General features: G+C 40.5%; 1 protein-coding gene and 1 long non-coding RNA gene across 11 annotated transcripts in view; one reads left to right on the top strand and one right to left on the bottom strand.

The window, feature by feature from the left end:
- Positions 1-27998, bottom strand: part of DEPDC5 (DEP domain containing 5, GATOR1 subcomplex subunit) — a 67848-nt gene that overhangs the window by 6476 nt on the left and 33374 nt on the right. For 2 of the 10 annotated variants that reach the window (XM_075831648.1, XM_075831658.1), the window contains exons 27-40: positions 27724-27887; positions 27520-27637; positions 15290-15457; positions 14990-15209; positions 14771-14892; positions 14584-14683; positions 14344-14406; positions 6175-6308; positions 6009-6092; positions 3088-3220; positions 2896-3004; positions 2579-2809; positions 1249-1418; positions 979-1150 (exon numbers count right to left, since the gene is read on the bottom strand). In XM_075831648.1, coding sequence (XP_075687763.1) covers positions 979-1150; positions 1249-1418; positions 2579-2809; positions 2896-3004; positions 3088-3220; positions 6009-6092; positions 6175-6308; positions 14344-14406; positions 14584-14683; positions 14771-14892; positions 14990-15209; positions 15290-15457; positions 27520-27637; positions 27724-27887 — 1988 coding nt within the window. The remainder of the gene's footprint in view (positions 1-978; positions 1151-1248; positions 1419-2578; positions 2810-2895; positions 3005-3087; positions 3221-6008; positions 6093-6174; positions 6309-14343; positions 14407-14583; positions 14684-14770; positions 14893-14989; positions 15210-15289; positions 15458-27519; positions 27638-27723; positions 27888-27998) is intronic. The other 8 variants (XM_075831657.1, XM_075831660.1, XM_075831686.1 and 5 more) reach the window with 7 other exon arrangements.
- Positions 1117-27845, top strand: LOC142656797 (uncharacterized). Its single transcript, XR_012849754.1, has 3 exons — positions 1117-1406; positions 23780-23904; positions 27618-27845. It is a non-coding gene; the product is annotated as an uncharacterized LOC142656797 (long non-coding RNA).

Below are 27998 nucleotides of genomic sequence, written 5' to 3'. Positions count from 1 at the left end.
CAGGACTGAACAGTTATTAGAGCTCTGTCTGGTAACAAGCCGTCGACCTGTGTGTCCGTCAAATCACCTGGACACATTTTTAACCTCTTGGAGTAAACAATAATGTTCCTATTGAATGATTGCAAGCAGGGATCTTGAAAATTAGGAGGAATTGATACAAAAAGTATATTGGAAAATTGTATAGCTTTTCATAAAACAAAAAGTAAAATTGTTTTTGCTGAAACCCCTTTTAAGGAAAACTAAATATACAAAATTAATAAAAAAAATTATAAAAAAAAAAATAGTCCAGCAATTCCTCCCTTAATCTTTTCCTTAGATCCTATTTTGTCTCATGTTGCAATTAATTCTGGGAAATATATAAAGAATTCTCATGTACGTGTTCCAGGTGATAAGCCATTGCCTCCTTCTAAGGCTTCGTTCACATCTGCGCTAGGGTCCCGTTGCGACATTTCATCGGAGCCTTCCGTCGGAACGGGCCGCTGACTGACACAAACGGAAACCAAAGGTTTCTGTTTCTATCGCCATTGATTTCAATTTTGACGTAGTCGACTACGCTATTGATTCCGTCAAAATAACGGAACCCCTGCACAACTGAGACAAATGGAAACCATTGGCACCAGTTCCGTCATTGAAATCAACGGTGATGGAAACATTTGGTTTCCGTTTGTGTCAGTCAGGGTCCTGTTCCGACGGGATGTGAACAAAGCCTTACTGTCCTGTGTCTGGCTGTAAGACAACTGGCTGCAACAGGAGCCTCCAACCTCTGCTCTGTCTGCGGTACAACACAAAGGCAAATCCTGCAGACTGACAAACGGAATGACTTTCTATCAGTTATTTCTAGGTTTAGTGTTAAACAAGGCTAAAGTTGGAATGCAAAGTTTGAATAGACTATTGCAATAATACGATTCCAAAGGACTTTACATGCAAAGTGATGGACAATGTAAAGAACATATATAATATCACACTGCCATTACATACCCTCAAATAGATGGTCACTCTCTGCTTTTATCATGCAGTTAATGTTGAGAGGAATAAAGAGTTGAGCCCTCAGTGGATCACCATACAAATAACTTGGTAGAGCAAATGGACCCTCTAGAACTGGCACAAGGAGGAAACCGCAGGAAGTGGCCTTTCTGTGCCACCCCTGCACCTACATGGAAAAGAGGAAATAGATTAAGTTTTATAACTGATAGGTAGAACAATATGACAAAGAGAAGGAGGCCTCTATGGGCAAGTCAATCTTTTCACCATCTCAAAGAGCACAGCAGCGGTTACAGCCATCCAGTGCAGCTTAACCTCAAAGGCAGCGGTCAGGGAGAAGTTTCCATGGTAATAACAGCTACACCACTCCAGCCGGTCAGTACGGTTGTTAACATCGACATCCAAAGTTACAGTCCTCTGCTCAGGTACAGTAGCAGCTATGCAAGGCAAAGACGATAAGATATGATAATGGTAGTACTACATTATTGAAGCTGTTATACCTGGTGTACACCACCAAAGAATCATGCAAGTAGTATGGGAAGCGGGGGGAAGAAGGAGAGCAGGTATAACACTAAACTAAAACACCCAAGCTATATTCTTCAGGCTTATAAAATTCATCCCTGGGTACTCTTTACATTTTATTAATACTCATTAAAAGTTATGTATTAGTTTAGTGACCAGCTCTCCTTCTTCCCCCCGCTTCCCATACTACTTGAAAGACGATAAGATAACCTTTTATTTCGGGTGAAATAGACTATTACGGACTAAAAAAGAGGCAATAAAATTGTGAAAAAAAAAAGTGATTAGTAGACAAGAAGTGAATTGCTACATGCAGCTTACTCTCTAAAGCATGCACTAATCAAAGCAAGCATGCAGAACAGACAACAGCCCGTATGCTATCATCTAGATTATTTACAGGTCACAATCAAACATGCAGTGAGTCATATTTATATGGTAGAAACACCCAGAAGTAAGAGTGTGAGACAATTGGTAACAGAGCTTGTTCCAAGGCTTTGGATGAATGCATTGTATGCGGTTACATGATACCCGCTGGGGGAGGAGCTTGCTGGAGATGGGATTACAGCCAGTCAACCAAGAGAGGAACCAATGATGTCACATGGACACAGTAATGCTGGGGGTCTAGTTTGCTTTCCATCAATAGTTACGTGAGAAAATAGACCATGTAGAAAAGATATTGATGAAGTTTAACCAGAGTCCTGAAATATGTTAAATGACGACAAAATCAGCTTTTAAAGACAAAACAATACTACTCTTTTTTTAAAGAGCTAAATCCCTGCTGAACATCTTTTGACAGATCGGCTAGACTTTGAATGCATACATTCATAATCGTGTGAAGTCTATCAACCTAATCGATAATGAATCACTTCTTGGAATATTGATGCCGCCTTGCCATTTATGGAAGAGGGCCTTTCTTATACCACTTTTTATTAGAACTATTTGAAAAATAAACAATATAGGATAATAAAAATGGGTTTATGTTAGCTGTGCCACATATTAAGGCCATAGATGGTCCACGGGAGATCATTCTCTTGGACCTGGCACTCCATCAGCTCCTCTGCCCTATACGGGCAGCTACCTAGCAGTGCTGCGGCCTGGCTCCTTCCTCCGAAGCTGCGACTGAAAGAGCTATGCCTACTTGCATAAGAGGCGGGCCGACTGGGCAGCCAAGGCAACAAAAATGGTGGGATTTCAGAATGTAGTAGCTCCTCTTCCACTAGTGCCACCTCAAACCATTTACGTTGGAAAGCAGTAAAATCTTCCATTGCTGCAGAATGCCATGTGCTGGGCTGTGTCAGGTTTGGTGCTGCTAGGACAAGGAAAAAGTAAATAAATGTTAATTTTGGTGGAATCCGCTATAGGTTTCTTACTAAAACACAAGTGCGTGATTCCTACCTTTATCAGGATCCTTTTCAGGAGAAATCCTATAAAGGTAAAATCCATAAATGAAGGTTCTTAGCGTTTCTCCAGAAGCATGCATTATGTACTGTTCCTCTAGCATCTTCTGCAAAACATAACGTGGAGGTTTGATACATAGATCATACCAAAATGACGTTACTTGTTCCTATAGAAAAACAAGTTTCGTACTTGCATGATGTCCATGGCCATCAGTTGACTCTGCACCCAGCTTATGTTATTGACCAGCCAATGCACAACCTCAGCACTGATAAAGCAGCATGGAGGCAGTCCCTTCTGTTCAGACAGCAGCGGAATACCTGTACTGCAAGAAAAACACACACACAATGCCATGCTTTCCACCATTAAACACTATTTCTTGAACAATGAGACAGCTCGTTGATCGGCGCTCGTTTGCTCCTTTCACAGGGAGCTATGTAGGGGATGATCGCTTGTCCCCATACACTTCCATCATGTCGGCAGCACGTCTACGTGTTTACACAGGGAGATGTGCTGCCGACAACGATAATATTTTAGGCTGCCTAAACTATACAATCAGCCGATGAACGAGCAAACGCAGGGCAATGATCGTGAACGAGCGTTTTCTGAACGCTCGTTTGCCTGATAATTGGCCCGTGTAATAGGTCCTTTAGTGTTTTCAATCCCATAACTCCATTTATCTATCTTCGAATAGATAACAACATTAGATGGCTTAACTACTGTGGGCAACTGTATCTCATGAGTAGGATTGGCTATTTGTGAGAGCAGAAAAAAAGGAGACATGTATGTATTTGTTTTAGTAAATGATCTAACTGTGCAGTACTCATGATATCCTAAATTTAATAGGATTGACTAAGAATGATTGAAAAACATTTAGGTGAACATAGCATACTCTCTGTGATACTTTAGTCCACAACGTATGATCACTGGATAACACCATATGTCCCCTTCATCCTTATTATTGCATATATTGACTTTATAACACGAGGGGGCTATATTATAAGAAAGTTGTTTTTTTTAATATAGGATTATTTTCCTTAGTAAGTCATCATAATTAGCAGATTTCAGCCATTAACTCTAGCATGTAAGTATTGTATGAAGCACAATTTTCGTTTCGATATGTTATCTAAGCCACAGTGACCACATATTTAGAAATGATGCTTGGAATCTAAATACTTTTGACTTTCACTTAAAGTGATTTAATGAGACAGTAATATTGATGGCCTATCCTTAGGATAGGATATCTGATCCAGCAGATATCTGGCCAGCAGAAAGATGCAACCGATTTATTAAAAGGCATATGCCTCTTAATAAATCTGTCGCATCTTACCCCCGCGGATCAGAAAAATTATACTAGTGTAAAAACCCCAGTCTTCAGAAATCTGCCCATTTATTTTTTGTGTCGTTTATTCCAAGCCGCAAGGACATTTGTTAAGATAAATTACAAGGTCAGAGTTATAGGTGTAATGTCCACCGATTTAAAAAAAATATTTGTCCAGTCCGGGGGTGTGTACATCTTGGGCCTTTCTGTATATTATTGCACTGGGCACCTCCAAGACATTGAAAAGTTTGGGGATTTTGACTCAGTATCATTGTAGAGAACGAATGGAGTGCCGCTCCATCTTTTTATTTTTTGTATACATGTTTGGAGGGGAAGTGGCGAGCCCACCCGGAACGCACACCCGAGCATTAGAAGTGATGGCAGTTCTCTACATACATTAGAAGTTCACTGTGGCACCACTTCCACTTGCTGTGCAAGATCTACCACTTCTAAATACCCCTTTGCACCACTCCAGGCTGTAATGTCTCCTCAGTCCTCCCCTTCTCTCTGCTGTGTGACATCTGAGAGCGGATGAAGCTGCAGGATCAATTACTAGAGAACAGTCTGAGTGCTGGGAGCCTAATGGTAGCTTGTACTGATAGTCCTAGGCGTATTTGATACTGGTGTACAGAATTCTGTGGTTAACTAGTAGACTGAGTCCTCTGTAGTCAGGTTCTAAGTATTCCTAAGCTCGAATTTGTCCGAAGGTGAACTTGAGCTTTAGGGTATGTTCACACGCTGAGCCAAAAACGTCTGAAAATACGGAGCTGTTTTCAAGGGAAAACAGCACCTGATTTTCAGACGTTTTTTGAGCAACTCACGTTTTTCGCGGCGTTTTTTCGGCCGTTTTTGGAGCGGTTTTCAATAGAGTCTATGAGAAAACGGCTCCAAAAACGTCCCAAGAAGTGTCCTGCACTTCTTTTGACGAGGCTGTAATTTCACGCGTCGTCTTTTGACAGCTGTCAAACGACGACGCGTAAATTACAGGTCGTCGGCACAGTACGTCGGCAAACCCATTCAAATGAATGGGCAGATGTTTGCCGACGTATTGTAGCCCTATTTTCAGACGTAAAACGAGGCATAATACGCCTCGTTTACGTCTGAAAATAGGTCGTGTGAACCCAGCCTTAAAGTCTATGTTCAGTGCCCCTGACATTTGCTAAATGCCATTTAAAACATCTCTCAGAAGCTTTCCAATGCCTCCTTGGCCACAGACTACAAAATGCCAGGTAGTCTGCACTCACTATAAAGTAAAATAAGCAAACAAGAGAAAAAGGACAGTTTGTACTCGGTTACGAGATATGATATTTGGCAAATCTCAACAATAATGAATCTATTTAATCCATATATGTCAATTTTGGTGCGAAAAACTGGTATCACCTAATCCAATCATTAGGAAAGTGTCTATTATGGCTAGCTAGATACACCAAATTTATCATACAGCATGCAACACTTTGATAAATTTGGCGCTTCCTGACTGCCTTGTCTAAGTTCACACTGTCTAAAACTTTGACAGTATTCGTAAATCTGCCCCAATGTGTGTCCTCCCTTATCATTGTAAAATGCACCATGTAAATAATGTATTGCTATCACTCTTGTGTTCAGACTGTGTTTGTCAAGTCTAATAAACTGTGCCTTTCCAAGTATGGCCCTCCATTTAGCCAAATCAAAACAGTTGTACATAGACATCTATAATCCTTACATTCCCTTTATGGATCGCCTTCTATTCAACACAAAGGCTTCTAAAATGATAAGAAAATGATTGTCTTAATCCCCCACTCCAGGCACCTACTTGGGGTGTTTCATAGCTTCCATGATTTCACTTAAACTGGCACTGGAAGGCAATGTGCTTGGACCACCAGACACCGGGGGCACACTAAGAAAGAGTGAGTGATCGGAGTTAGAAATCCGTTTTACAAGACCCTTGAATCACACATAATACAACGGTCACTTCCTACCTTGACTCGGCTGAGGGAAGCTGCGGCTCTCCAATGTTTCCAACTTGGTTAAGTGCTCTCTCCTGAAAGGCGTTGTTTGTCACAAGAGTATTATTCGCATCAAAGTAGGGAGATGCACTCTGGTCAACAGAAATCTGCGATACATGGAAGGGTTCCAGTTTTAGAATAAGCAGTGAAAATATAAATATAATTGGTCAGATTCAATTGCTAAAGAGCATGATAATCGTTTATTTCCTTTTCCACCCTGCGCCATATGTTTATGCCAGTGGGCGGGAGTTCCTTAACGCGAGCCGCCGTACATGTACTTTGCTCACATGGTGCAGGCTCAGCTCCTCAGCAGTTCTCATCAGCAGTGGGTTTAAGCTGCAATATACAGCTGACACCCTGCTGCAAAGACCAAGATGAGAGCTAGCTCCAATCCTGGCCGTTTATCCCCTTAACACAAATTGAAGGGACTCTCTTCTCTCGGTCAGCCCATCGGTACCTCTGCGATGTGATCACGAGGTGCCGATGAGTTTCCATGGCGGCAGGGGGTCTAACAAAGACCCCCATGTCTGCCATGGACGTGAGACTATTAGGCCTGCCAAAAGAATAGCGACAGGCAGGCATAATACACTGCACTATGTGAGTACTGTAGTGTATTATGTAAGCGATCAAAAGATCGCATGTTCAAGTCCCCTTGCGGGACTAATAAATATTGTAAAAAAATTAAATAAAAAAAGGGTTTTGAAGCCTAATAAAGAAAAATCCAAGTAAAAAATAAATAAATTGAGGGGCATGGCCTGCAGCCAATATGGAAGGATGTGTTTGAACTGAGCTCCCGGAGACCCAACTTCATCTTGACATTATCCTGAACCGACCTGGCACTGCCCCGCCGCTGAAATAGTCAGATTACCTCTCCTGCCTCCCTGGACCGTGTTGTGAAGCGCTCTGCTGTGGAGAAGTCCCTCAGGCGCCGTTCGCGTGAAGACCACGTGGCGATCTGCGGCCTATCAGTGGCGCTACATACCTCCATCCCCGTCATCTGTGCGGAGGTGTGCCTGAGACCTGGGTGAGCTATGGACAGCGTACCTCCAATTACCCCTGCTACTTGACTACTGTAACTGTGACAGAGCCGGACTGAGGACGCCTGGAGGGCTTCCTCGGAGTATATGCAGCGAGCCCACATTACTTAGAGCTGATAGCTTCACATCACGCTGTATTGGAACTCTGCCTCATGGCTGCTGGGGGTAAGCGAATTAGCTGCTGGTGGCGGCCATTTTCTGTAACTGTATTACAACGCACTGTTCTGCCCTTCTGCTGTGCACCTGCCTAATCATCTACTGATATAGAAGGATATTGAGCCTCATCATATCCTATCTGCCCATATGTATATACCATATGCAGAGTGGACGAGCTCTACCACTAGATATATCCTTTCTGTATACTCTATACCACGCATAATGCACAGATCTAAGCATCTGCGGTTGACAAATTTATAGACTTTGCTTGTAATGAGCAGGATGAGGACAATTGAGATCCTTACAATCCAGATATAGGGAGGATGACTCCCAATCACATAATGCGTTAGACCCTGATATTGAACTGGAACCCTCTCTTCGTCAAGTCTCTATGCAACTTCTGATGGCCATAGATGCATATAAAACATCTCTGACGGTAAAATCGATTAAATTAAAATTGACGTTAGTTTACTCCGCCAGGCCATGCAAAATATTAGTCCAATCCAATCCTCAGGTAATCAGCTTGCAGGAAACCAACCTCACCGTTGACAAATCCGACTGCCTCAAAAAACCGTGGATCCAATGGGTATGTCATTCTTATCACACCACTTACGCTAGAGGAGCTTCTTCATTAATACATAGGTCTGTACTCTGGAACCACATACAAATTTGCAGAGATCCTGTAGGCAGATTCGTGTTTGTGTATGCTGAAATTGATACCAAACCATATATCTCATTTTATGTGTTTACAGCCCACCGCAAACGAATAGATACATTCTCCAAGCTGCAATTGCATTTGCCCACCAATTCCCTACTTCCTCTGTATTGTATATGGGCGACTTTAACCAAGTTATGAACATTACTATGGATCGCTTCCCACAAGGCACTGTCCCCTCTTTGACACCTCCTACTCCTTTGTGCCGGCTGGTAGATGGTGTGGGTTGGATCGATCTATGGAGATACCACCATCCTCAGGTTTTAGAATACACTTGCCACTCAGCTGGGAGGCATACTCTCTCTCGAGAATCGATTATATTTTCGGCTCTCCTAACCTATCACTGTATGTCTCCTCGATTTTCAGATGACCGTAGAGAGATTTCAGACCATAGTGCAATTCTCATTAAATTGGAATTTCCAGGGCAGCGCTTGTTACCTAATTGGAAGTTACACCCATTCTGGTTGAAACTGATTGGCCCCTCTGATCGTATCCCAGACCAAATTAGTCAATTATTACAGGTTCACGATCTCCCTATTTCACACGCCTTGAAATGGGACACCTTTAAAGCTTACCTTCGTGGCTGTCTGCAGTCCACGATATCCTATATTAAAAAAACTACGGCCCACTCAGAACGAGATAAGGAAACATTTTTAGCTCCTGCGGAATCACTATATGTTTCTGACCCCTCAGAGGCCCATAAATCTGACTGGTTAAGCTTATCTCGCTTATACAAACATCAACTTCATCTGAAAAAGCGTAAACTCTTCTTCACAAAACAATATTATTTTGAAATGGGCTATCAATCCGGTCATTTATTAGCCCACTTAATCAGACAGGAAACGGCTAATAGCTCCATTTTAAAAATTAGAGACTCCTCTGGCCGTATACTGACGGAGGGAGATGCCATTGCCACTAGATTTAGGGAATATTACGCCAATCTATATAGCTCCTCTACTGATTTTGTCATGACTGATGTCCTAGATTATCTACATGACCTGACCTGCCCCACCTTATCACCTGAACAGGTCACATTACTTGATGCCCCTATATCTGTGGAGGAATTCCAGGAAGCCATACGAGACATGGCATCCCATAAGTGACGGACTCCTTATTGAGGTCTACAGAAGGTATCAGGAACATATTGGCCCGCTATTACTGGACACTCTTAACCATGCTCTGCTCTCTCCCCTCCACCTTCTATGATGCCTCTATCATAGTCCTATTGAAACCTGGTAAAGATCCAGAGTGTTGTGGTTCAAATAGGCCAATTTCCTTAGTCAATGTAGACTATAAAATCCTAACAAAAATTCTTCCTAAGAGGCTTATTATCAGGTTATTTTGACAATTATTCATTCGGATCAAACTATGTTCATGCCTAGGAAATCTACCACCATTAATATTAAGCAAGTACAAACAATCATACAGGTGAGCAGAGCTCATATTATGCCATGGGCTACCACCTCATTAGATACCATGAAGGCATTTTACTCTGTTGAATGGCCGTTTCTGTTAGCCTGCCTTCACGGTTTTGGCTTTGGACCAATTTTTACAGCCTGGATCCAACTACTGTATAAATCTCCCAGGGCTAATGTGGTAGTAAATGGCATCCCCTCCGACTCTTTTCCCCTTGCCAGGGGAACGAGGCAGGGTTGTCCCCTTTCACCAGCCTTGTTTGCAATAGCTATAGAGGCTATAGCGGTTCGCTTACGGTCTACCCCCACAATAACGGGTGTGCAATGAAGGGGGTAAACTAGTATAGTGGGTTTGTATGCAGATGACATGGTTCTTTTATTACGTAATCCTAACGAGTGCTTTGGCCATGCCATCAATCTACTCGATTCCTTCTCAAGGTTTTCAGGGCTGAGAGTTAATTGGCAAAAATCAGCTATAATGTATACAGCTTCTAATCCAACTCCAGATCCGGTAGTGTCTCAATGTGGTTTGGCAGTAGTTTGCAAGTTTATGTACTTAGGGATTGCAATGGTTCTGGAATACAATGGCGTGAAAACTGAAACTATTGATCCGTTATAGACTCATATAAGCCTGAAATTACAATTATGGTCTAAACTACCTTTATCGATTGCTGGACGTATCAATTTGATTAAAATGGTCATCCAACCTAAATGCCTATATATATTACAACATATGCCGATTTCAGTCCCCCAATCAGATTTCCGCTCCCTGAATTCCTTACTTATTAAATTTATCTGGGGCTCCTCTCGCTCAAAACTGAAACTCGCTACCCTACAACGCCCCCAAGACAGATGGAGGAATGGCATTGTCAGACTTGCACACTTATTACTTAGCGGGCCAATTGCGAGGCATAAGAGACTGGTTTTTGGATGAACCTTTGTTGGACTCGACTAGTTACCTGGTCTCCCTGGTGGCTGGAAACAATCTGGTTAGTTATTTAGAATACCCTCAATTTACGCGACCTACAGCATTACTCCCCTTGCATACAGTAGATTTAACAGTATGTCGAATTGCTAAAAACACGTTGCATTTTACAGATATTCTCCTGGACCTGCCTTTATGGAATAATCCCACCCTGCCATCCCTACATAGTATAGCAGACCCTCAATTCTGGCAGAACTTGTGAATAGGGAGGGTTGTTGATGTATTTGATCAGGGCTCCTTTCTCACACTCACAGTTACAAGAGACTTACAACTTCCCTCGCCTACAATGGTATTGATACCTCCAGTTTCGACAAGCCATCCACTCTCAGTTTCCGCCCAACAATAGTATTATATCTGTCTATCCTCTTATTGGTATTTTAAAGTCACAAGGACCTAAGGGCCTCATATCAGCGCTTTACACTCATTTACTCTCTTCTAAGATAACCTGGATATCCAGATCTCACCCCAGATGATAAAATTGCAGTGTTCAGTTCACATGGCAATTAATAATAAACTGATTCAGCTTTATATTATACACCAATCCTATTTGACACCCACTACATAAAATGGGTAGAATACACACATGAGAATGTCACAGATGCCATCGCCTGGATGCAGATTTCTGGCATCTTATTTGGGACTGTCCATACATCTCTGCCTTTTGGACACGAGTATGTGACTTCCTCTACTCCCTTCTACCCTCCCCTGCACCCATCTCCCCTAAGATCGCTTTATTCTGTATCTTAGATGAGGAAATATGGCCAAACTTCATGCGAATATTCTTGAAGGAAACTTTGTTTTTGGCCAGGAAAGCTATAGCTATACGCTGGATGGCTGACAACACGCCCCCTATTGCACAGTGGAAGGATTTTGTAATGCAGTAGTAATCTATGAACGACTGGTATACCAACATAGGGGTTGTCCAGATAAATTCTTTAAAATATGGAGCCCATGGTTGGACACCTCGAGACCTTTGATGCGGAAGAACCTTAACTTATGTCTTACAACACATGTGGCTAACCTTCTTCGCTTTATTGTTTTAACTATCCCCCGCTCTCCTCACACGTATGTAACTTTCTAATGGCTTAGACAACAGGTTTTATTGTTGTTTATCAATTTGTTAAAGTACAAAATGTTTGTATGTTGCCGAATGCACTCCTTTTTTGTGTTCCATGTGATGTAACATGATTTTATTTGAGCATTTGCGATACATTATTGTTTGCCATTCCATTCTGTCTGCAACATTTTAAATAAAACAAATTTTAAAAAAAATAGCCTTTTTTTACAACGAAAAATATTCATATATCATGGAAATAAAAAAATAATAATGAAAAAAAAATAAACTTTACAAAATTGGTATTGCCGCATTCAAAATGACCCCGTACTATAAAGTTCTGATGTTATTTATCCCGCACGGTAAACGCCATTACAAAATAACAACTCCAGAATTGCAGTTTTTTGCTCCTCCCACAAACAGAATAAAAAGTGAACAAAAAGTCGTATGTGCCCCAATACGGTACCAATGAAAATCACAGGTCATCCCGAATAAAACAAGCCCTCATACGGCTCTGTCGATAAAAAAATAAGAATGTTATAGGCCTTTAAATGCGGCGACACAAAAACATAATTAAAAAAAAAAATTGTAAAAGTGTTCTTATTGTGCAAAAGTAGCAAAACATTGAAAAAAACAATAAAAATTTGGTATCGCTGTAGTTGAAATAACGCAAAGAATAAACATGTCATTTAAACCGCAGAGTGAACGACGTAAAAACAAAAAACAATGGCTGTATTTTATTTTTTTTTTAACACCCTCGCCAAAAGTTTTTATATAAAAGTTATACAATACATATGTACCCCAAAATGGTGTAGTTGAAAAATACAACTAGATCCACAAAAAACAAGCCTTCATGCTGCTATGTTGACGGAAAAATAAAAAAAGGTATGGCTCCATCAAAAAGAAAAAAAAAAAACGCTAATAAGGAGTACTTTTAGGTGCATTTTCGTTTGTGGCACAACTCCTTAAAAGTGGATCGGTCACCTCTCCTGACATGTCTATTTTAGGAAATACTTGTATTCCCATGAAATAACAATTCTGGAACATATTTTCTCTACGTTATGCCACTCCTCTGTTGTTCCTCCTAGAAATTTATGAATGAATTGACAACTGGATGTTACAATTCAAAGGGGTGTGTCCCTACACAGTCTCACTCGGTCAGCACCGATTGGACATTGTCAGTATGTGTAGGAACCCCCCCCCCCCCACTAGTAAAACCCAGTTGTCAATTTAAATTATACATTTCTAGGAGGAATAAAAGAGGAAAGGCACAAAGAGAGTGCTAAAAAACAATCCTCCAGAATTGTTATTTATTGGGGAATACAATTACTGTATTTGCTAAAACAGACATGTCAGGAGAGGTGACAGGACCTTTTTAAGGCCAATACTGGCTTTGTTCTTAAAGGGGTTATCCGGGAGTTTTAAAATTTTGCAGGAGGGCAGAAAATAATAAACTAACAGGTACTCACCCTTTGAAGCACCCCCTTCTTCAGTGCTGGCACCCCATTTGCCGCCACTCCGGTACCGGAAGCTCCTGCAGTGGTCACGTGCCGCTGCAGCTGATTGATGGCCTCAGAGGTCACATGCTGTTCACGGCAGCATCACTGCTGAGTTCAGTGATTGGCTGCAGCAGCAAGTGACCGATGAACAGTACATGATAGCAGCAGAAGTTCCGGGACCGGAGCTCTGGCAAATGAGTTGTCCGCGCTGGAGCAGCAGGCGTTTCTAAGTGTGAGTACCTGTTAGTTTATAATTTTATACCCTCCTGCAAAATTTAAAAAACTACCGGATAACTTCTTTTAATAAATATGTGTAGCGACTGAACAAGTAATAATAAAACGCTTGTTAATATGTGTAAAACCACAACGGGTAATTTAAATATGTATAGTTTGATTGATAGACATGAAATTATTAAAGAGGCAAACTATTCCAATTGTCTTCTAACATACTACAGGTGTGTGAGTGTAGAGAACGACATTCGATTAAGCGATCAAACGATGAATTTAGAACAATTCTTTAGCCGATAACATTTAGTGTATCTGTAATCGTTGTTAGGTCGCTAACATTTATCTTAACAATGACTTGTAATACGAATTTCTGCTCGTGTAAGTGAGCCTTTAGTGAATAGAATACTAAAATAAAATACCTAAATGGATGTAATACAACCTACAAATGCTATGCAATGTGCGCAAGAGTAATAAGGTCCAACTTCAATTCTATTGCTATAACAAGTCACAATCTTTAAAATTACACTAGATGCAGTTACACTAAATTTTTTTCATTACTTGGAGTCTTTTTTAACTTACAGGTGGGGGTCAAGTTTATTTTTTTACTGGACAAAGTCATTTATCAAGGATGGACTCTGTCATGACGTCGTGCCTTATTTGGCGGAGGAGTACAAAAAGATCTAAGGCTGGGTTCACACGAGCACATTAACGTCCGTAATTGACGGACGTATTTCGGCCGAAAGTCCTGGACCGAACTCAGTGCAGGGAGCCGGGCTCCTAGCATCATAGTTATGTACGATGCTAGGAGTCCCTGCCTCTCCGTGGAACTACTGTCCCGTACTGAAAACATGATTACAGTACAGGACAGTTGTCCTGCAGAGAGGCAGGGACTCCTAGCATCGTACATAACTATGATGCTAGGAGCCCGGCTCCCTGCACCGAGTTCCCTGCAATATGTAACAAACTTAGGAATACTGTATTTCCTAGGCAACACATATACAAGTCCATGCAAAAACTTGTACTGACAAACAGTCCTTCTACTCAGGCACTAACCTGTGTGTTGAAGGATGGTGTGGTTCGTGGACTGCGTACAAAATCCATAAAGAAGGCCCCATCCTGAGAGGGAAGCGATAGTGCAGACGGAGGCATAAAGAAAGGTAGTGACAGATTGAGCGGACTACCATAAGTTTAAAGGACAAACAGAATTTGGACAAATAGACGGACCCAAAATGTCAAAGCAGTGGCAAAAGATATGCAAAACTCTTTTTTCATACATTACACCTTCTTACTTACTTTGCGGGGGCTATCCACATAGGTTGGAGTGACAACAGCTTCTGTGGCCTGACACAATGCCTTCCCAGCGTGCACCAAAGCTTGCTGCTCCCCATAGCTCCTGAAAATAAATGTCACAATTATTTATGCTCTCTTTGTGCACAACTTATGGGTTAGATATGATCTACAAACTAGGTGATGGATCTACTTTTGATTTGCCTCCATCTCCAGTAGAGCGGATAGTGCAGATGTTCCTTTCTTTCCAATTGGTGGTCCAGGAGGTTCTGGTGGATGAGGAGGGAGCTGTAATCCTTTCATACCTGCTCCCTTCTATTAAAAAAAAAACCAAAAAAACAAAGCAACACATCACAAAAATGTCCGTCATGTGATTATGGAATCTTTGAGGGGGAGAAGAGTTGTGCATTACCCTAATCATTCGGTCTGATCTGTGACGCCTTCGGATACGGTTCAGTCCCTCTACAAAACGTAAGAAACCATCCAACAACTGACCTTCCTCTTGTTCAGATCTAGGCCGATCTCCATACAGATCACACCGTTGTTCCCCTTCAGTGATCCGCTTTGTAGGTCCCACACAAGAGGGGAGGAGTAGGAAGCGTGTGCGCCAAAATTTTAGTGACTCAATCAGACTGAATAAAATAAGGACATTATGAGTTCATTAACATTTTCCTTACAGACAAAGTAAAAGCCTTTATTACATACGTTTTACCTGAAATCTTCTGACCCTGCAGAGCAGATGTATTGGTCTAAATAGTTCCACTTGTAGTCCTCCAGCCGCTCATGGGAGAATTCTACCCAGCTAGACACAAAGTCACTTCCAGAGTGAGAGGGACACAAGTTGTATGTATAACTGATTTGGGCGGATTCATACGGATATCTGCAAAAATAAGAACGAAAATATATAAATCACACGTCATATAATGTACACCCCTGAAATGTATGAAAACAAATAATAGTTTAGTGCAAACTCCCATACGTCTCGGAAAGCTCATCTGTAACAATTTTTGGATGCCATAAAAGTGGCTTTCGCTCTGGCGGACCTGGCCCGCCCATGTTTTAAATCATTGCCTCTCAAACGGTGAGTCGTGCCTCACCATTGCGACACCCTCTGGTTGTTTGTGGGGTGCATTTAAGGAGGCAGTTTTCACAGAAGTGATCATACCCTACGCAGTTTTCACAAAAGTGATCACACCCTAACTGCACCAATCTCTAATTTAGTAACATAACTGACTTTTTGTGCTTATTTTAATGTTACACTGGGTTACGAGATACACGAAAGGTATATAGAGCAATATTTTTTTATTTGGCATAGGTTTCAACCATTGATAGTGAGCCCCAGGCACCGCCATGGTCTGGTTGGTGAGGCCCCAGTAGAAAAAGTTTGAGAAGCGCTGTTTTAAATGATTGGTAATTCATTTTAATGGTTGGCATGCAGTACTACATTTCCCCAGCAGGGAAAATGTATGGCCAGCCACATCTTCCCTCTTGCAGTAACAGGTTATTGCTGGTGGTTTCTGTAGCTGGACCAAAGGCGATCAGCAGATCTGAAAAGGGTTACCTTTATGAGACAACCCTTTTAACCCTTGAGCATAACAACACTGATCCCTATTGCAATTTTTTTTGGGCAATGATCCCAGGGATTTTTCTTCCACCAAGAAAGTTTATTGAGTGCAGTTAATATCATTGCAAGGGATGTATTTTCTGCAGATGACTTCACAGACTCACGCTTGATCCATCAGTGTTAACTTGCCCACTGACATCTTTTCGAGTATGAACTCTAAGCTAAAATCTATATTTAATTTCAAGGATCTTCTGGGAAAATTCTCATTGTTTTTCAAGTTTATTTTAATTTCAACCATTATCATCTTGCAAGTGACATTGTAATATTGATCCTTGTACATTTTAGCTTTTATTTCATTTTTTATATATATTTTTTGCAATTTCTATACTGTTTCTCAGGTTAACGTTTGAGAAAACCTCGGTCTTTTATCCCCAGCACATTTGGTTTTCTTTAAGCGAAGTCTAACATTGGAAAATGGACTGTCATGTTTTATTTGACAGGGAGTATACATTTTTTAAGTCATACTTAGAAGTACATGACCCATTCTAAAATCTATTATAAGGAATATATTTTCCATAAAAAGTAAGCCCATTCATCATTTGGAGCAGGGAACATAGCAGAATTGATTTATGTGAATTCCATCTAATGATATTGAAATGTAAAGACGATGCTTTGGTTGAAAATTGTAGTCGCAATCAAAATATCACTGTATTCACAAAAAGCAATTAGTTGTTCCCTTGCTTCATTCCTGCCTCAAAGACCACGTTGTCCAATTGTATTTCCTTTGAAACCTAAAATATTTCCGGCTGCCAATACAAATTATGCTTACAGGAGGTCCAGACAGGGTCAGTGTCATTCTATTTGTCATGTCTAGTATTTCAGCCAATCATATGATAAGTAGGGTAGCCTAATGATCACCTAACTGGCTGAAAAGCTATACATGACAAATAAAGTCCCAGACCCAGGGCCGGCCTTAGGGGTGTGTGACCTGTGCGGCAGCACAGGGCGCATCACTCCTCCTAAGTAAAGGGGGCGCCGTCATTGACAAACATGCTGCCTGATGCTTCCGTAGATTAATCCCTCTGCAGCCCCTCTGCAACACCATATCCCGTCTCCTCAGCCTGTGGACTGCTGTGAATACAAACTACGTCCTCTTTCTCTCGTCTGAAGCAGTCGGGACAGAGAAGAGGGGGAGGGGAGAGTTCACGGCCTGAGCGTCTGCAGAGAGGAAACTCCATTTCTAGTCCTCTCCTGTATTCCCCTCCTCTCCTGTGTGCCCTTGCTTCCCTCTCCTGTGTCCCTCTCCTCTCCAATGCTGGGTCCCCCTATTCTTCTTACAGACCAACAGACCAGCTACTCTCTGCAGCTGGTAATATCTGCTGTCCTGGGATGGGGCATGTTGTAAAGGGCCCTGCTGCTTCAGGAGACTGTCTGCATGAGAGATCCTACATAGAAGGTAAGTGTGTGTGTGTGTGTGTGTGTATGTATGTGTGTATGAGTATGTGTAAGTGTGTGTGTATGTATGTGCGAGTATGTGTATAAGTGTGTGTATGAGTTTGCAAGTGTGTGTATGAGTTTGCAAGTGTATGTATGAGTGCGTAAATGTGTGTGTATGTGTGTATATATATATATATATATATATATATATATATATATATATCTCTATCTATCCGTGTGCATGTGGATATATATATATGATACTGTATGGGCATATTAACACATTGTAGTTTTGCAGCAATGGCTTAAAAACAGTTTTTGCTGTGCTTTTGTGTAAATAGTGGCAAAACTGATGTGTACAGTATATAGTGTTTATATAGTGGTATTATGTGAGTGTAGACTGTATAGCAGTATTTTGTCCATAGTGTATATTGCGATATTATAGGTGTATGCAGTATATAGCGATATTATGTGGGAGTATAGTATATAGCAGTATAAGAGGTGTGTAGTGAATATAATGGTATTATATGTGTACAGTATATAGCAGTATTTTTTTTTATACAAACAATATGTAGTGGTGTTATATGTGTGTAGAGTATAAAGTGATTATTAATTATATTTACAGCATATGTTGGACTTTATATGTACAACATATGTCAGAATTATATATATATATATATATATATATATATATATACATACACACACGGACACACAGTGCATGGGGGTATTATTTATATGTACAGTATTATTAAGGTGTACTGTATATGGCGGTATTATATATTTATATATATATACATAGATTGTAAGCTCTTGCGAGCAGGGTCCTCACTCCTCTTGTTTGAATTGTAAATTAGTTTTGTCAATATGTAATGTCTGATTTTGTCTGTACAATGTACCCCCTGAACTGAAAAGTGCTGCGGAATATGTTGGCGCTATATATGTATAAAGTAAATGGTAGCATTATTTATATGTACAGGACATACCGGTGTTATTTATGTGAACAGTATATGGTGACATTATTTGTGTGGAAGGTATGTACTATGGGAGGGGGCGGCAAAAGTATTCCGCTGCACAGAGCGCCCTCTAGCCTAAGGCCGACCCTGATCAGACCCACAGGGTATTCTCATGCAACTTTCTAAATTTTATCGGAATTTACATAATTCCCCAAAAAATTATAGACCCCTATCTCGAGGATATTCAATTCCCCTCTCTATCAGAGATACATGCTCAACTACTTGATGCCCCATTTACACTGAATAACATCAAGAAAGGAATGGCCACGAAAAAGGCCTGAGCTCAAAATGGGTTGCCCCTAGAGATTTCTATATTATTATTTGACACCCAACTCCTATCAATATATGATATATCATTTACTCAAAGCTTTAGGACTGAGCCAGTTTTGGCCTTGTGGACACAGATGATTTTTTCAAAACTGACGTGTTAGTTTATGTGGTAATAACTTTGGAATTCTTTAACCTATCCAAGCGATTCTGAGATGGTTTTCTCGTGACATATTGTACTTTATGTTGTGAAAAAATTTGGTCGATAAATTCAATATTTATTTGTTGAAAACCTCAAATTTTAGAGAAAATTAGCAAAAATTTGCATTTTTCTAAATTTAATTGTATCTGCTTGTAAAACAGATAGTAATACCACCCAAAATAGTTACTAGTTTACATTTCTCAAATGTCTACTTAATGTTTGCATCGTTTTTTTTCATGTCCTTTTATTTTTCTAAAAAAAATAATACATCCCTTGCAATGTTATAGCATTGCACTCAATAAGCTAAAAAAAAGTATTTGTGGGCTGAAATTGGAAAACTGTGATTCTTCTATTGTTCTTGGGGTTTTGTTTTTACGTCTTTCACCGTGCGGTAAAAACGACAACTTCATTTTATTCTGCGTCTCAATACGATTACACGAAATTTATATAGTTTTTTTTATATTTTACTACTTTTACAAAGAAAAGACTATTTGTTAAAACAAATTTAAATTTCTATCATCACATTCTGAGAGGCATAACTTTTTTTGTTTTTTGGTCGATTGAGCAGTGTGAGGACTTATTTTGGCAGGACGAGCTGTCGTTTTTATTGGTACCATTTTATGGTACATACAACTTCTTGATCACTTTTTATAAAATTTTATTTTAGAGCTAAGGTGACCAAAAAACAGCGATTTTGGAGTTTTAAATTCGTTATTTCTTACGGCGTTCACTGTGCGCAATAAATTACGTTTTACTTTATTCTGCAAGTCGATACTATACCATATGTATATTGTTTTTTTTTATGTTTTGCAGCGTTTGCACAATAAAATCACATTTTTATAAAATTATTTATTTTTTGTGTTGCCATATTCTGAGAGCCAGAACTTTTTTATTTTTGAGTCAAAAAAGCTGTGGGAGGTCTTGTTTCTTACGGGACGGGTGTTAGTTTTTATTAGTACTATTTTGGGGTAAATGCGACTTTTTAATCACTTTTTATTCTGTATCTTAGGAGGGGGGCTGACCAAAAAATAGCGATCCTGGCATAGTTTTTCATTTCTTTTTTTTTGCGATGTTCACCGTGCGGGAAAAATAACATTATAGTTTTATAGTTTGGGTCGTTACGAATTGGGTGATACCAAATATGTGTACTTTTTTTTAACGTTTTCATTTTTTTCCTATAATAAAATACTAATTATAAGAAAAAAAAGAAACCTTTTTTTTACTTTTTCCACTTTGCCTTTGTCTGGCCTACGATTGCCATGGCAACCCCCACAATTGCATGGGGGCTGCCGATGTGCTACAAACCCCCTAAATGCGGCGAATGCAATCGATCGCTGCATTTAAGGGGCTAATTGCCTTAATCAGCGGCGATGAGCCGCTGATCGGCAACACTGGAGTGTCAGCTGTCGGCGACAGCTGACCTCCCGGTTCACGATGCACACTGTCGCCGACAATGTGCAATCGGGAATGACACAGTGACTTCCTGTCACTCTGACAGGAAGCCTATCAGGACCAGCCGAAACCTATCATCGCTTTTAAGGGGTTAATTGCCGAAATCAGCGGCAAATGATCGCTGGCCGGCAAGAGTGGTGTATTAGCTGTCGGAGACAGCTGACCTCCCGGTTCCAGGTGCACACTGTCGCCGACAGTGTGCACCGGGAACGACTCCGTAACTATACGTCCTCGTGCGGGAAGGAACCTCCCGAGACAATGTATAGTTACTGACTCGTGTGGGTAGTGGTTAATGATGCTACAATAGTTGTCAATTTTAAAGTCAGGGAAAAACCTGGAGGAGTGTGAGTCATATAGGCCGATCTAGGTATCAAATACGTACTACAAAATCTTAACTGAATTATTAGCCAACAGATTATGCATAGCAATACACCATATAATTTATCCGGATAACATACAAGGGGTGCAGATGGCCTCGCAGATTGGCTGGTGTGAACAACAGAATTGGACCTTTGACTCGCTAGATGTGGCCGAGGCTTTTGATTGTATAGAATGGCCTTGTTTGTGGAATTATCCTAAAATTCAGCCCTTCTGGTTCTCAGATCCGTGAAATGACGGATGCTTTGTGGCAGATATCCTTGCCAGTGTCCCCCACCCTTTTCCTTTTTCATTATTGGGAGGAGGAGGAGGCGGACAATGGTAGAGTTGAGGGGAGACACCTGCCCTTGTTTCACCTGATATGTTCGGTTGCGAAGCGTTTATTATTGCAGCACTGACTGTCCTCCACTGTACCAACTATGCAAAACATATTGATTCAGTTGAAACAATGCTTGCACATAGAAAGATTAGAAACAGAATGGATCAAAACCAAAAACACTATTAAATGGAAAGCATTCATGGTGAAGAACCTGTCTGACTCTGAACTCACACAGGCGGTGTCTCCTTTCACGCTCACCGAATGGTACTTATTGGAGACATTGAAGGGCACATTGGGTCGTCTACATATTACGTGATATATACACTTTATTATCAATATGGAGTACAACTTTTCTCTTATTTTTATGGCATTGGCAGAATACGATGTGTAATTTTTCTTTTTTTTTGTTTTAAAATGTTTGTATTTTGGGTGTGCGTACCCATGTTTGTTGTATGGTTCTTAATAATTTGGTGAAAATAAATAAAAACTTTTTTTAAAACAAAACAAGAATGGCCTTTCCTCCTCAGGATTCCCAACAAATTTGGTTTTGGTGAGCGTAAATAAATCTCCATAATATACAAATCACCCTATGCCTGGGTTTAAGTGGATGGGGTGCTTTCCTCCTCCTTCTGCCTTCATAGAAGCAAGAGGCAGGGTTCCTCCAATTCACCCTTGTTAACATTTCTGTTATGAAGTTGCCATCAAGCCTTTTGCTTTGTGTATTCGACAAGATAAAGCGTATGGGTATTAGAATGGGAGCAAAAAAACGGTATGATCCAGCACTTCAGGAAGAAATCTCAGGACAATGGCTATGACTAAGAACGCAGTTGGCGTTTGAAACGCATAAGTGTACTGGTCCTTTGTCTTTATGAGCTGGGTGGATTTTTAATGTTTATACAATAAAGTCCTGAGATTTCTTCATGAAGTGCTGGATCATACCTTTTTTTGCACTGGATCACTAAAGACGCTGGACACCAGTGAGCTGGAAAAATATTTTCATTTTACTATATGTATTAGAATTGGCTCTAGGGAAGATCTAATTTGCCTTTATGCTGGCAAAATGGCCTTATTTATGGCTAACCCCAAGGCCAAACTCCCTTGTGCAATGTCTATCATAGACTAATTTGGGCTCTTCTCGGGCCTTCCTACTAACTGGCAGAAGGCCTTTCTTATGCCACATAACAGAAATGATTGTGGCTGGTTAGAAAAGTTTTATAGACTTAAAGAGGCTCTGTCACCACATTATAAGGGCCCTATCTCCTACATAAGGAGATGGGCGCTATAATGTAGGTGACAGTAATGTTTTTTATTATAAAAAAAACGATCTATTTTTACCACTTTATTAGCGATTTTAGATTTATGCTAATGAGTTGCTTAATGCCCAAGTGGGCGTATTTTTACTTTAGACCAAGTGGGCGTTGTACAGAGGAGTGTATGACGCTGACCAATCAGCCTCCTGCACTCCTCTCCATTCATTTACTCAGCGCATAGGGATCCTGCTAGATCCTTATGTGCTGTCTTATACTAACACATTAACAATACTGAAGTGTTTAGACAGTGAATAGACATTCCACGGAATGTCTATTCACAATCTATGCACTTCGTTACTCTGTCTATTGTAGTTACAGCAGAGGAAGCGTGATCTCGCGAGATCTCGCTGTAAATGACAGTTTACAACGAGATCACGCTTCCTCTGCTGTAACTACCACAGAGAGGTTAAAAGTCCAAACTATTACAATATAACATAGTTAACTCGCACGGTGAACGGCGTAAAAAAAGAAAATGTAAAACACCAGAATCATTGGTTTTTGGTCACCTTTTTTGCTCGTCTCGCAAAAAATAAGCCCTCATACCGCTCAATTGATGAAAAAATAAAAAAGTTACGGTTCTCAGAATGTGTTGACACAAAACTATTATTTTTTTAACAAATATTTTTTTCTTTGTAAAAGTTGTAAAACATAAAAAAACCTATATAAATTTAGTATCACTGTAATCTTATTGAACTGCAAAATAAAGTTAAGTTGTCATTTTTACCGCACGGTGAATACCCTAAAAACGAAATCCAAAAAACAATGGAGGAATTGCAGTTTTTTTCCAATGCCACCCCACAAAGAATTTTGTTTCTGTTTCCCAGTACATTATATGGTACTTTAAATAATAATAATTTGTCAATACAAACTACAACTCGCCCCGCAAAAACTAAGCCCTCACACTGCTCTATTGATGGAAAAATAAAAAAGTTATGGCTCTTGGAAGGCAGGGAGTAAAAAACTAAAACGGAAACACAAAAAATGGCTGGGTCTTTAAAGGGTTATGGTACATAGCTGAATGGGAGCTCTATGATCTTCACTTTTGTCCCCTTCTACTTGCAAAATCTGTGACTCGCTTCACGAATATGGTTGCTGAAAATCCTTTATGGTATAATCCAGTCCTATTTAATTTGCATGGATTATAAAACCCCTTATTTTGGTCTGAGCTTAATGTAGGGCTGGGTAATCGAAAAAAAAAAAAGGAAACCGAAATTCAGCGCAATTAACCGACGTCAGCTTTTTTATTTTTTTTCCCAGTTTCAACTCTATTTGCGTCTTCAGCACAGGCACGAGGCAGTGAGGTCAACGGGTCTGTCTGTGCCGAGCCACACAGAGTGTAGGAGCAGCAGGATCTACTCCACTCGTCGTTGGAACGGGGTTAGGTGAGCATGTATTTTATTGGGGCTGTGTGGGGGCAGCGATGGGGGGCATTATACTGTGTGGAGACAGCTATAGGGGCCATTATAGTGTGGAGGGCAGTTATAGGGGCATTATACTGTGTGGAGGACAGTTATGGGGGCATTATACTGTGTGGAGGGCAGCTATAGGGGCATTATACTGTGTGGGGAGCACAGTGGGACCAGCTATAGGGGCATTATACTGTGTGGGGGCTTTATACTGTGTGGAGGGTAGCTATAGGGGCATTATACTGTGGAGGACAGTTATGGGGGCATTATAATGTGCGTGGGCAGCTATAGAGACATTATACTGTGTGGGGAGCACTATGGGGGCATTTGTATTGTGTGGGGAGCACTATGGGGGCAATATAATGTGTGGGGAGCACTATGGGGGCAATATACTGTGTGGGGGTAGTGTCAGGGCGTATATTATATACAGTAGAAAACAGCAGGCTCAGTCAGGATATGTATAAATTCAATGGTGTAGCATGTGATTAGGGGGCGTGGCATGCAAATAGGGGTGTGGTCTAAATAATTGTTCATTAATTCTAATCGAGGCTACAAGTTCACTTAATCGTGATTCTGATTTAGGTCATATTCGCCCATCCCCCACCTCAACGTATACAGTGAAGGAAATAAGTATTTGATCCCTTGCTGATTTTGTAAGTTTGCCTACTGTCAAAGACATGAACAGTCTAGAATTTTTAGGCTAGGTTAATTTTACCAGTGAGAGATAGATTATATAAAAAAAAAAAAAAAAAGAAAATCACATTGTCAAAATTATATATATTTATTTGCATTGTGCACAGAGAAATAAGTATTTGATCCCTTTGGCAAACAAGACTTAATACTTGGTGGCAAAACCTTTGTTGGCAAGCACAGCAGTCAGACGTTTTTTGTAGTTGATAATGAGGTTTGCACACATGTTAGATGGAATTTTGGCCCACTCCTCTTTTCAGATCATCTGTAAATCATTAAGATTTCGAGGCTGTCGTTGGCAACTCGGATCTTCAGCTCCCTCCATAAGTTTTCGATGGGATTAAGGTCTGGAGACTGGCTAGGCCACTCCATGACCTTAATGTGCTTCTTTTTGAGCCACTCCTTTGTTGCCTTGGCTGTATGTTTCGGGTCATTGTCGTGCTGGAAGACCCAGCCACGAGCCATTTTTAATGTCCTGGTGGAGGGAAGGAGGTTGTCACTCAGGATTTGACGGTACATGGCTCCATCCATTCTCCCATTGATGCGGTGAAGAAGTCCTGTGCCCTTAGCAGAGAAACACCCCCAAAACATAATGTTTCCACCTCCATGCTTGACAGTGGGGACGGTGTTCTTTGGGTCATAGGCAGCATTTCTCTTCCTCCAAACACGGCGAGTTGAGTTAATGCCAAAGAGCTCAATTTTAGTCTCATCTGACCACAGCACCTTCTCCCAATCACTCTCAGAATCATCCAGATGTTCATTTGCAAACTTCAGACGGGCCTGTACATGTGCCTTCTTAAGCAGGGGTACCTTGCGGGCACTGCAGGATTTTAATCCATTACGGCGTAATGTGTTACCAATGGTTTTCTTGGTGACTGTGGTCCCAGCTGCCTTGAGATCATTAACAAGTTCCCCCCGTGTAGTTTTCGGCTGAGCTCTCACCTTCCTCAGGATCAAGGATACCCCACGAGGTGAGATTTTGCATGGAGCCCCAGATCGATGTCGATTGACAGTCATTTTGTATGTCTTCCATTTTCTTACAATTGCACCAACAGTTGTCTCCTTCTCACCCAGCGTCTTACTTATGGTTTTGTAGCCCATTCCAGCCTTGTGCAGGTCTATGATCTTGTCCCTGACATCCTTAGAAAGCTCTTTGGTCTTGCCCATGTTGTAGAGGTTAGAGTCAGACTGATTAATTGAGTCTGTGGACAGGAGTCTATTATACAGGTGACCATGTAAGACAGCTGTCTTTAATGCAGGCACCAAGTTGATTTGGAGCGTGTAACTGGTCTGGAGGAGGCTGAACTCTTAATGGTTGGTAGGGGATCAAATACTTATTTCTCTGTGCACAATGCAAATAAATAGATATAATTTTGACAATGTGATTATCTTTATTTTTTTTTATATAATCTATCTCTCACTGGTAAAATTAACCTAGCCTAAAAATTCTAGACTGTTCATGTCTTTGACAGTGGGCAAACTTACAAAATCAGCAAGGGATCAAATACTTATTTCCTTCACTGTATATGTCTCTCTCAGGTGTTGAGCTCTGACAGCACTGTTAGCGTTATAGAAAATATGATGAATCCATTTCAGATCCCACAACAGTATATCTAACTTAACATTGCCCTCAATAGTTAAATCTTGGCTCAGCACCTGCCTATCTCATCATATCCACTCAAGGTCCTAAGGGATTAATATCTATTTTTTATATATACCGGTTATCTGAAAAACCTGGTTTACTTAAAGAGGCTCTGTCACCACATTATAAGTGTCCTATCTCCTACATAATCTGATCGGCGCTGTAATGTAGATAACAGCAGTGGTTCTTATTTTGAAAAACGATAATTTTTTAGCAAGTTATGAGCAATTTTAGATTTATGCTAATGTATTTCTTAATAACCAACTGGGCGTGTTTTTACTTTTTACCAACTGGGTGTTGTACAGAGAAGTGTATGAGGCTGACCAATCAGTGACCAATCAGCGTCATACACTTCTCATTCTTCCAGCGTGATTGTGCAGTGAAAGAAGCGGGGCTGGAACAATGAGAAGTGTACGACGCTGGTTGGTCACTGATTGGTCAGGCTCATACACTCCTCTGTACAACACCCAGTTGGTAAAAAGTAAAAACACGCCCAGTTGGTCATTAAGAAACTAATTAGCATAAATCTAAAATTGCTCATAACTTGCTCAAAAATGATCGTTTTTCAAAATAAAAAACACTGCTGTTATCTACATTACAGCGCCGATCAGATTATGTAGGAGATAGGGCACTTATAATCTGGTGACAGAGCCTCTTTAAATAGAGAGCGTTAATACCCACATTGACTACAAAAGATTAGGTTGAAGCGATGGGATCACATCTATTAGTCTCCCAAGCCAAAAATAACAGATTTATACAATTATTCTATCATCCATCAATGCTCTCTCAGCCCGATAAGATTATTTCATATGGGTAGATGCACATCTACTAAATGCCATATATGCCCTGTTCAACGGGCAGACTTCAATCACCTCATATGAAGCTGTTCTTATATTAGCTCGGTTTTGTCAAAAGTGGTAGACCTCCTTTCTGAAATTATTAGAAAACCTAATCCCCTTACTCCAGAGGTCTCTCTAGTGGGCCTCCTTACGAAAGATGACAGGTCCCACTATGAGAAAATTTGCGTTTAGGAAGTATTATTTTTGGCTCGTAAAACAATACGTACAATTGCAAGACATGGGTAAAATAGTGAAGCAAATGTTAGTGGTTTTTTTTGTATATAGTATATATTTCTTTCCCAAAGTAATAATTCTTTAATTATTTATGTCACCCTACATGTGGTACCTCAGAACTATGGTATACTATGGAAGTTCAGATATACAAATGATAGTAATGAATATCATCAATTCTGCTCTTACTTTGGCAAATATCTTGTAACCGTGATTATCTTGTCTTTGAATGTCACCTTATGAAACGTCCGTCCTATACTTAGCCAGTATTGATTTTCTTCTTCTAGGCGGTTTCGGGACACCAAACCTAGCAACGGTAAATCAAAAATGAAAACTAGGCTTCTTGTGATAAAAGACAATTTGCAATCCGGAACAAATTTAAAATGTCCGTACCTCGTCTATAGAGTGGGCTGCTACTTAGTGGAACTTGAGCAGAAGAGCTAGGTTTTGGCTTCTTTGGCTGAACAATTATTTGGTAACCCTGCATGAGCCGTTGGCATATAAATTCTTCAAATACTTGGTGTGCTGTCATCTGAGTACCTTCTTCATCACGTCTACTGAATATCAAATAATAAAATGTTACCTAGGTACTGTATTTAATGCTGTTCACCCATAACTGTCCAAAAATACACAAACACTCTACTGTACGGGTGATCGCTATATTATAT

This window comes from Rhinoderma darwinii, chromosome 1 (genome assembly GCF_050947455.1).
Source record: "Rhinoderma darwinii isolate aRhiDar2 chromosome 1, aRhiDar2.hap1, whole genome shotgun sequence".
NCBI classification, from domain to species: Eukaryota; Metazoa; Chordata; class Amphibia; order Anura; family Rhinodermatidae; genus Rhinoderma; species Rhinoderma darwinii.
Note: the sequence above shows the minus strand (reverse complement) of the source record. Positions and strands in the feature narration are given on the sequence as shown.